At 40.8% G+C, this 11,290-nt stretch overlaps 2 protein-coding genes across 3 annotated transcripts in view; one reads left to right on the top strand and one right to left on the bottom strand.

Moving 5' to 3' along the window:
- Nucleotides 1-109: 109 nt before the first annotated feature.
- LOC311023148 (parapinopsin-like) lies at nucleotides 110-3,154 on the bottom strand (the record flags this gene model as incomplete). The annotated part of the gene is made up of 4 exons (XM_084024827.1): nucleotides 2,812-3,154; nucleotides 2,249-2,577; nucleotides 1,031-1,273; nucleotides 110-226 (listed from the first exon to the last, which is right to left on the bottom strand). The coding sequence occupies exons 1-4, from the start codon at nucleotides 3,140-3,142 to the stop codon at nucleotides 110-112; spliced, it is 1,020 nt and encodes a 339-aa protein (XP_083880953.1). The 5' UTR covers nucleotides 3,143-3,154.
- Nucleotides 3,155-11,173: 8,019 nt separating this feature from the next.
- The window catches only part of cacna2d3 (calcium channel, voltage dependent, alpha2/delta subunit 3), a 32,161-nt gene continuing 32,044 nt past the window's right edge, over nucleotides 11,174-11,290 (top strand). For both annotated transcript variants that reach the window (XR_014598854.1, XM_084034047.1), the window contains exon 1: nucleotides 11,174-11,269. The gene's annotated coding sequence lies outside the window, so the exon portion shown is untranslated. The remainder of the gene's footprint in view (nucleotides 11,270-11,290) is intronic.

Here is an 11,290-nt window from a genome sequence, read left to right as displayed (position 1 = left end):
TGAAGTGTGTGTAGCCATACGACAAAAGGGGTGTTTATTCTGAATTTTAAACATTTCCTGCAACCCCTCTTTTAAAGGACAGTTGTAGGTGTGTGTGTGTGTGTAGATTTTATGCAGGAGACACTTTGCCGGCTGCAGTCTCCACAGTGGTTGCCGCATCGGAAGTCTCATCGTCCACCGAAGGCTCTTTCCCACACAGCAGGAAGGGCACTGCGTATTTACGAAACTGTAGGAAACAAAATGAGCCGGAGCATAAAAAAGGTTCAGCCAAGACGAGGCTTAATGTATTAACAAACATTCAGACATCATTCAGCAGCGAGTACAAGATGCATTATTACATGCATAAATCCAAGTGGTGCAAAACATGTGCCATATCATTTTCAACTGATATTAAACAGTAATGTTATATGTCTTGCCAAATAAAAAAACATTTAAACTGCCTCTTTTTATCCTTTATAAGCAAGCATTTAATAAAGGCTTCATAAACACCATATTGTAGTTGGGAGCAGCAATATATGTTTATTGATGTAGTTGTAACACATTTCTAATAATTTAAAATATATCTTTATATGAGAAGTCATTAATGTTGACAAATACTGTACGTTAATAAGCATTAAAAATGCGTCTTCCAACTACATGATGCTTATAAATGTTTAATTGGGTGGGTTAAATTAAAGTTTTATAAATGGGGGGGCTCAATCTTTTTTTATATAATACAGAAATGTACACACTCTTTGTTTTTGTAAGTCTTGAAAAAATAATAAAGAAAATGTGTATTTTAAAAGGAAAAAGTAGTAGGGAAAGACTTAAATGTATTGATTTGTATGTGAAATGTATTGAATATGCTGATTGAATTAATATTTACAAAAACAGATATAGTTATTATAACAATAAAAATGAATTATGTCTTTAATCCCAATATCCTAAAACAAAGGATCCTGTCCATCAATACCACCAGATGGTGCTGAAGTTTCCCTACGTTGTGTTCATCACATCTGGCTAAATGAAATGATTATGGGTTCTACGTTACCTGTTTGTTGAGGTAGATGTAGATGATAGGGTTGTATGCGGTGCTGCTCTTGGCCATGTAAACAGGCACTGTGGCTACCAGCGGGTGAATCTCCACATCAGGGTTATAGACCACCAGCATGGCCAGGCCGGCATAAGGCAACCAACTGATCAGAAATGTCAGGACCATTAGAACCACCATGATCGCCACCTTCAGCTCTCCTTTAGCTACTGCACCCCCTTCCAGACAGGCCATCTTTGATACCTGTAACACAAAATGTTGTGTATAAAAGTCTCCTGGTTCCAAAGCATGAAGTCCATGCCCACATAGAGTTACAGAAACACTGCCCCTGAACTGCTTGAAACACCTCAATTTAAATCTCGCCCGTTCTTCCATAAAGTGATGAGTAACCAAGTAATGCATCTGCATGACACCCGCACAACAGCTAATTTGGCACGCCCTCAATCAAAGGTACGCCATGTCGTAATATGTTGTTTTTCTACTTTGTGAAAGGAAATCTCCTTTTGTGTTTATAGTAAGGGATGTACCAACACAGTAAGCTGACGACCAATCACATCAGAGTGGATTTAGCTTTTTTGGGAGGGAGGGAGGGAGGGGCAGGAGCTCAAACAGAGCGTTTCAGAGAGAGGATAAGAAGTGCGGGTGCAGCACAAGCAGGATAGGAAAAGGTTGTTTTTTTTAGCAAATAAAGTCAAAATGTTGTCGGCAGTAACCTGGAATACAAGGGCGCCATAAAAGGAGCATAATAGGTCATCTTTAAGTGAAAATACAACAATACCCCACTACAAGTAAAAAAGAAATATGAAAAATTAAACTAAAAATGGCCCATGAGTGATATATTACTGATAATGCAAATGTAAATACTGATGCAACAAGTAAGCAGCATTTTACTGAAAATTTTACAAATTTTAAATATTCAGTTAACTTTTCTTTTTTGTGTAGCTTTTCCTCCTTTACTTTACTTTACTACTTTCAACTTTACCTCCATCTAAGATGTTTAAATGGGACGTTAACTTAGAAACTTAACAAATACTTTTCTGATGTAAAATCTTGATTTGAAAGTAACTACAGATGTCAGCTAAATGTAGTGGATAGAAAATAACGATATTTTATTCTTTAGTGCAGAATGAAAACACTCAAGTACCTCAAGGTTGTAGCTCTTAACATTAGTTACTTTCCACCACTGCCTGTGATGAAGTCAACTGTGTAGTTGCTCACCTGGTGTAATGTCCACATTAGCTTTGTGTAGGATGCCAAGATGATGAAAAAAGGAACTGCAAAGCACACGGCAAAGTAAGCCAAAATGTAGGAGACGTTTTGGGGGTCTTGGTTGTGCCAGTCGGGTGCACAGGACGTCCCGACGCCCTCCAGCTCATACCTGCCCCAGCCGAACAGGGGGGGTAAGTTCCATGTGAGGGACCACAGCCAGGATAAGGCAACACCTCCAAATGCATGCTTTTTTTGCAAGGTCATCCGCCCCAGCGGCTTACATACCACAAACATCCGCTCCACTGCGATCAGAGCAACCGTGCACAGAGATGTGATGCCTGAGGACGAGGGAAGAAACACAACGTCAGCGGGAGAAGTGAAGCAGGGAAGTGAAGAAATGTGTATTTGTGGTTAAATGAAAACTATGTAAACACAGTGATGAAATATGCCATCCTATCAAATGTTTTTAGAAATAAAAATGTTATTATACTGGTTGCACTATAATTCTGTAATAGTATGAGCTGTTAAACAAAAAACAACTTCACCTCTGCCGTGCTCCTCTTTTCACTCACCAAACAAGGACACTGCGAAGCCCTCCATCACGCAGCCTGTTCTTCCCAGGGAGAAGTACCCCTGGGCGTTGTTGACCACAGACAGCACCCCTCCGGTCATGGCTGTGCCCAAGTCAGCCACAGCCATGTTCACCAGAGCGTAGTTGAGTGGCTGCCTCAGCTGCTTGTGCATGAGGGTCACAATGATCACTGTAGCGTTGAGTATGATGGCCGGACCGGTGAAAACGGCCATGATGATGGAGAGGATGAGGAAGCCGGTGCGTGACAGCGGGGGTTCCCCATGTGGGCCCACATAGGAGGAGGCATTTGGGAAAAAAGCAGATGGTTGCATGGATGCAAAGCTTTAAAAGAAAATAAAGTGGTCCGGTAGTTTCTTCTTGTCCCGGAGCTTCTAGATGTGACAATATCCCACTACTCGAGTGTGTCAGCTGGGATTAGATCTTGACTGCAGTCTAAGCATAAGTCCTCCAGATCTGGATTTAACAAAGAGTAATTCCTCCAAATGATGATCCTTGATCCGTCACCTTTTGCTTGATTGTGAAGGGACTTAAACAGGACGACTCCGCACCGCTCCTCACCAGAATCAATCCTGTAAGCAAGTACAAAAAACAAGAAACTATTGATGAGGGCTGATGATCTCTCACTTTCTTCATGCTCCATCTCTGTCCCTCTCACATTCCTGACACAAACCAGGCATCAAAAGTCTAATCAACATCCTGTCAGGGATCTCATCTATAGAACACATGAATATCTCATTTATAGAACACATGAATAACAAACTACTTTACAGAATCATTCAAGTGCATTTGCACTTTTCAAATTTAAAAATAACTTGGTAAGTGAGCGTTGCTTATAAAATAAAAGGGATTGTGTAAAACTTTACCTGCGATCAAATTTATTTTCACAATAGAACTATGTGGAAAAACCAAGAAAAGAGTTTGTTTGTCAGTTTTTAAGTTTAAAGGTTTTTGTGTGGATATTTGTTTAATTTCACACCTTAAAGGCAAATTTATTTCAGTTGCTAATGTTTTGGCGCGGGAGCCAAATAGGGATTATAATGGTGGAAACTCAACTACACCTGACATTGCAACAACAATAATAACTACTATGACGCATGTTAAAGTGATACCTGTGGTGCATCTCTGTCTTCCTGGATCTTTTTTGAACATCGGCTTAAAAAGAGGTCCATGTTCCTGCACTGAGCTCCCATTAAACCCTAATGGTATTCTCAAAATAACTGGTTAAGCTTGTATTTACAATGGAGAGGGACTCAGGTCTGCACTCAGGATCACTGTGATGTGCTATTAATACATTTCTACTAAACATGTTATCAAACACTTAGTCAGACTGTTGACGAGTTATACACATATCAACACAGTAAAGCCTTACTTGATGATTACATAGACTCATTTCCAACATATGGTACACTGAGGTGAGATGTAATCTCTCTGAGAATACGTTGACAGTTGTAAGTGGTTTGACATGAAATATCTGGCGGCTGCTGAGGGCATGAGGTGAGGGTAAGCCCCTGGCCTGAACACGACACGTGTCCCGTGTTTAACCCTCTAAGAGCTTTACGGACAATCAAGTCAAGACAGAGATTACAACTGTTTGGGTTGAGGGTCCAGTCTGGTCATTCTGGTACATGGAGGTCAGCATGCTTATAATCACAGAAAATCTTGGCTACATTTAGCAAATGTTTGCCAAACGTAAAATTCCTGAAACCACATCTTGCAATGTATTTCCAAAATAAACTATATGTTACATATCAGTCTAGGAGGGAGGAGGCCAAGTCTGGATTGGTTTGAATCCTTATCTGTTGAAATACTTTTCCCTCATGCTCTATTTTGTTCTTCCCTCTATCATTTTCTTTTCTCCTTGCTGCCGTGTTTTATTTCTGCCCCAGTATCACCCAAAATCCCCAAATATAACGTAAAACATGTAAATCTCGAAGAAAGAAATCTCATCCTGCTTCCTTTTTACCCATACAGTCTAACTCAGATACCCCAACATTCCAATGATTGATCTGTTCTAGGATGTCCAGATCTATCATTACTGTCATCGGACTCCACCCAAATTCACAAACGTATCTGATTGGATGTCTTTGAGCCAATCATAGTTCTACATCATCTAAAGGGGACTGCAGGTGGAGCCACACCCTCTTTTTGGCAAGGCTGAATGTGATGCACAGAGGAAGCGTAAGACTTATTTCCATCTAATAATTGTGCCTTTAAAGTACATCATTTGTGTTTAAACTGTGTATAAACCTGAGATTCTGTATTACATCTACATATTACTATATCACATATTGCATATACATGTCAGAATATATATACATTATTTTGGTTTTAGAATGTGGATTGGGGAACCCATAAACACGCTAAACATCCCTCCTTTAAAATATTTGCAGCAACTCCCTGGAAGGCTGTTTTCTGTTTTGTGTGATTACAACTAGCTTGGAAGCCAATCTCGATCCAGTAATCAACTCACGCAAGTGTGATGTGCAAACCTGAAACTTTCACCGCACACACACACACACACACACACACACACAGAGAGAGAGAGAGAGAGAGAGAGAGAGAGAGAGAGAGAGAGAGAGAGAGAGAGAATGGATTCCTTTAGTGAGGCAGGAGACATCTTGCGTCGAGTAATTAAACTTTTGAAATGAAAAAGACCTACATGTTGATGAATTCTATGTTTTTCAATGAGGGAGACAAATTTCTTTGTGTGGAAAAAAAGAAATTCAGACTCAACTTATTATTAAAAGCAAAGTATTTTATAGGTATTTTTACCTTAAGTCGACATTTAGATAATTAAACTTGTATTGGAAGCTGCAGGAACACATAGAGGAAATATTTGACACATACTGAACTGTGCGTGGAGCTCATGACAATCAACAATGTGGTTTGTAACATCATGAGTAAAGAATAGTGAGACTGGTGCAATGACCCTGGTGCAACGCCTTCCTTGCTCAAGGACACTTCGGCAGTCCCAGTTGTGTCTTTAACTGGACGAATAAAACCAGAGGGCTTTTCTCAGTGACAGAATTGCTTTTTATTTGCCGTCAACAGTTAATTAAAGCATTCGGGGAGGCGGTGCTGTGAGAGAGACTGTCCTTCATCCAACATGCAGACACCTTATCGGCACGTTCCAGACAGTACCGGCTCCTCACAACTTTGATATACGATGCAATTACTAAACTAATAAAAGCTTCAAGTGGAAACAGGATTGTGGTGGTGGTGGTGGAGGTGGTGGTGCATCAACCCGCCTGCTGCCTTGACATCATTATCACTTCCTAATCAGCATTTAGAGAAGACGACGGGAACATCGGCCGGTCTTATTTTATATAGTAAGCACTGATGAATGTGGCACACTTCAACTTCATAGCCTGCATCAGAAACTGTATGAGGAGTTGTTCTGTCAACAGTCAGAGGCAGAGTTCCAATACTAGTGTACTATTTAGTATGATAGAAAAAGATTTAGTATGCCCCAATACATTTGAATGTCAAAATACAAGGATGTCCTCATGCATCCGGCCTACAGTAAGCAAGCCAGCAGGATTTTCTGGCTATTCCCACCCACAATCCTCTGCAGCAGCTATAGAGGCTCATGTTATAACAAAGTACTGTGTGTCCGAATTGAATGTATATTGAATGCAACAGAACATGTTTCTTAAAGGCGGCGGCAGTACATATCCATCATATACAAGTATATGACAGTATATGATTTGGAACACACCTCTCACCGATAGCTGAATAATCACACGTGGAAAAGTTGATGAATCAATATTCTTCAGCCACAAAGTTAACTGGAGATTTTTCTCAAATATTTATTTATGTACTTCATTATTTACTGCTCTCCAGTGGGGGAAGTAACCGAGCAGATTTACTCAAGTAATTAAAGAGGTTGGATAAATGACTGAACCCTTAGGTGTCGATTTCATGATTATCTGTAATCTCCAAGTTGTCCGGTAAGAACAGGGAATATGATGGACACACACACTCGTTGAATTGCTACTCATTTATTCTTAATTGTTGTGAAATTGTGAGGTTTTGTATAGTATGGTGTGGTAAATTCTCATGGACGCACAGGATGATGAATCAGATGAATAATGTGAAATAAAGTGCAGAAAACTGCAGCGGTAAGCAAAATCTCCTTCCGTGTTGAGATATAATAGATGAGATGCTGATGACCTTCTGAACACAAGTATTGTACTTAAGTGCAAGTTTCTACTTTAGTATTCCCTTTATATAGGCGTAATACTTCTACTTCACCATATTTCAGCAGGAAATAATTTTTACATACAAAATGTCAGTGTGTAGAAATATGATTCCTTATCGCCATACCAAAATGTGAGTTAAAATTTGAGCAATGACATGATGAAAGTGTAGAAATGCAACTACTTTAAGTACAATATGTTACAAATCCCCCTGGAATTTTGAATGCAGGACTTTTTACTTGTAAAGGAGTATTTTAACACTGCATTTTTACTGAAGTAAATATTTTGAGCACTTCATCCATTTTCTGCACATCATTATTTTTTTCTCTCTGACGACGCTGCTGGCGGTGCGGAAGTCTTCATCAAACATCTGCAGTCTCATTATCGCCCACAGAGCCATTTGATGGCAGGAATCTCCCTCATTGTGTGCTTCTTATTGCAACCTTCAGGGTCTTAAGAATTCATTGTGCCGTGTTCGACAAAATCACATTGCAGTTATAGTAAAAACCTAGTGTGTGTGTGTGTGTGCGTGTGTGTGTGTGTGTGTGTGTGTGTGTCTGCAGCGTGGAGATACCCAACATGTACAGTATATATTGCAGTGTCAGCGTTAAATGCAACAATAGCAGAACCAAAGTTGAATATTATTTTTACGCATTTTGCCAATGAATTGAAAGCATGTCTGCGGCTCTGTGGCCGCTATAACACCTGCTGCCCCGCTGCTCCTCTCGGCTGGAGACGGAACAGGGGGAAACCCACCATCTCGTCTCCGGGAATCCACATTTTGGACTGATATTGGCCTCCTCGACCTTTTTCGGGCTTCGTTGTAAACTTGCAGACGACGCGTCGCCGGCGATAAAAGGTCCGTGATCCGCGGAGCTGAGAGACGACTGAGGGGGGCTTTCCCTTCTCAGGGAGGCGGACGGGCAGAGTGTACGGTGGTGGCTAGGGGGCGACTCTCTCTCTCTCTCTCTCTCTCTCTCTCTCTCTCTCTCTCTCTCTCTCTCTCTCTCTCTCTCTCTCTCTCTCTCTCTCTCTCTCTCTCTCTCTCGCTCTCTCGCTCTCTCTCTCTCTCTATCAAATACAGTAGCGTACGTGCCGCCAGAGCCGCTACAGGAGACGGTGAACCGGGGTCCAGCAGTCCAGCGCGGTTGGGACGGGGACCTTTACCGTGCAGCAGATATCTCACGTGCGGAGCTGAAGATGATGGGGGACCGGGGGATCAGGGGGATCAGGGGGATCCCGTTGTCGCACGTGTGCAGCGGCAGCTTCCTTTTGCTGTGGATCCTCGGCGGCTTGAACGTGGTGGAGGTGGCGGGGTCCCAGCAAGGGATCCCTCTGTCAGTGTGAGTAAGAAGCGGCTCTGCAACTTTGTTTCATTATTAACTCCTGTTGGTCAGGCACGGAATCTAACTGTTACAAGTTCAGCATTTTTAAATTGCCTTTTTTTTGGTTGATTAATTTAAGGAGGATTAAACCGGGGCAGGGAGATCAGGATTTTTATTATTTATTTATTTTTTATCTCTAAATACTGATTCTTGTTCGTCTTGGCTGCTTTGCCTTAAAATGACCACGATGTGGAGTTTAATTAAACCACCTCTGTCTGTGTTCAACACAGGCCGTGTTGCAGGTTTAACTCATCACTTACTAGACATTGATGCTGCTGATAGGAACAAGCAGTTACATATGGATATCAGCAGCAAGATAATAAAAACAATCATAGGAGAAATTCAAAGAGAGCTTGCTGATTAAACTGCAGCAACGAAGTTCAGAGTCTAACTCTCCTCCTTGGATGTTATAGGTTACATTACAATCAAGAAACTTGACAATCAGAATTACCCCGGATAAGCGGAAGAAAATGGATGGATGGATTTATTGATGAGTCAGAAATAATACATTTCACTGTTAACTGCATAGCCATACATGTTTTTTATTTAGTGGAGTTTGGGGTATATTTTTAGAGGCACATTTTATCTCAATATTTTTTTCTAAATGTATAATAATTCATATTGATAAAGAGCAGGTCATTTTTTGATGAGTTTCCCAAACCTTTCTGATACCTGTAATTGGTTCAGTTGACTTCACACTTCACAGGCCTATAGAAGTGTAATCTAGTAATCCTCAATCTGTCTAAAAACAACTGATAGTGAATAACTTTTTCTCTATACATTAGATTATATTTGTAGCAAATATTCAGCTAAACAACTAAAGAAACATTCCTTTGCAGGATTTTATTTCCCATTTATACCATAGGAAATGTAAATAATACAAGACAACAGAAAATCACAAATAAATCTAAAATTATAATAGTTATATAAAAGTGAATCCCATCTCAGAACATTTTTGTGCCAGACAGTTTTTAAACAGTGAGATTGCACACCTTTGAAAGGTGACATAATATCAAATGTTGTGTCTTTTAACTACTGACCAAGAGCTCCTAATTTCATGTGCGCTGTACAATGAAATGCCTTTCTTTTCTGTTCAATTCTATTTTCCTGCAAGATCTATTAATAATACAATTCACACCATTAGATAAACACATTTGGCTAAGAAAATAGAAAATCGACTGGGATTACATTAATCTCAAACTGTTTGGGGAAAACTTGTGCTCAGAGATATTTCCCAAAAAGCTGTTGTTTTTTGAAAAGTTGGTTCTGCCGATCAGGGCCCTTTAACCATCACACTTTTTATAAGCATACTTTTACAAATGTAGTTTTCTTACATTTCTGAATTCTTGAATCAGGCCGGATTGTCTTCTGTAGGATGGTTAACATTTTGGGTACAGTATTCTGCTGTTCCGCTGAGCCACAGACATTTACAGTTTAATAGAAGAAGCTCCAATAACTACAGTATAGATCATCAGAATGACAAGCAGTCATCTGTCAGGAGACTGAAGGTCAGGGACACAGGGCCATGACCATAATCTTTTGACTGATGGTGACAGAGAAAAAAAAGCTTAAAGAAAAGGACAGCTGAGGAGAGATGAAAGGCATTTTAAAAGCAGCAGGGGTGATTTAGATATTATGTTAATGTTTTTAAGTCAATCATTGCACTTTTCACATTTGCATGCATATGTTTCCATAATTCTTGGGAGACTAAACTGTTATTAATCTGTATTTTGTGTTTTAGCGTAAAACTGTGGGCTTCAGCATTTGGTGGGGAAATCAAATCTATTTCTGCAAAATACTCTGGATCCCAACTACTGCAAAAGGTATTTTCTGTCTTGTGTGAACCCAAAATACATTTTTCCTTTTGTCTGACGGTCGTTTCACACGTTGTACGATGTGATCTAATGGCTGCAGAGCCATTTTGGTGTCTCAGCTGAATGCTGATGCGTTGTTTTAGAGGAGACTCAGGTGTGTTTGGCAGGGACAGAGGTGTGTGTGTGTGTGTGCGTGTGCGTGCGTGCGTTCGTGCACGTGCGCGCAAGTGTGTACTTGATATGGCCCATTAACCACGGCTCTGATTCCTCTCCCGTCTCTCCAGTTAACTCTCTGGAGTCAAGAGCTTCAACCCCTGGATATGAATGCGACAAGGAGACAAATTGAATAAGTGTGTGGTTGATTTCATTAGTGGCTGAGGGAGTTTTGATATGATGAGTGAAATCAGCAGAATATGAGTGATGGCCCAGTGCAGCAGATTTCACTTTCTGACCACTTGATGGCAAAAGGTGCACCCTGTGTTTCCAGGCCTCCGGCGGTCAGAGCTGAGTCAGGGGAATTGAGTGCTGTCACTGTTTGTCAGCATGCTCATAATGTGTATATTGTATTTATTTATATATATCCTCGAAAAAGACAACCAAATTGAATGAACACCTCTCTGACACTGAGTTTAATTGTAGTATTCATGTATTTATTTGACTATCACACTATTTTTCTGTCCACTCAGCATCCATTTAACTCATACATTAACCGTTTTGTCTGTTACAACCCGATACTTCCTTCCTGTAGGTGAACATTCATACACCGATCCTCGTCATACTTGTTAATCCTTGTTGCATTTGACCCCTCCTCACTGTTTTAGGAGCTGTGGGCGATCACAGCACCGCGTCCAGGGACCAACTCCAGTTCTGAGGCCGGTGGCTCGGTAAAGGGCAATAGCAGGATTAATGCTAAAAACGCTGCATGTCTCGGAGCGTGGGAGGAAAGCGGAGGAGCCAGAGGAAGTCCACGCAAATATGGGGAGAGCTTTCAAACGGCCTATAGGAAGCGGCTCCTGGGTGCAGGACCTGCTTGCAATGAGGTGACACTTCCTTCACATAAG

This window comes from Eutrigla gurnardus, assembly GCF_963514095.1.
Source record: "Eutrigla gurnardus genome assembly, chromosome: 2".
Lineage (NCBI taxonomy): Eukaryota > Metazoa > Chordata > Actinopteri > Perciformes > Triglidae > Eutrigla > Eutrigla gurnardus.
Note: the sequence above shows the minus strand (reverse complement) of the source record. Positions and strands in the feature narration are given on the sequence as shown.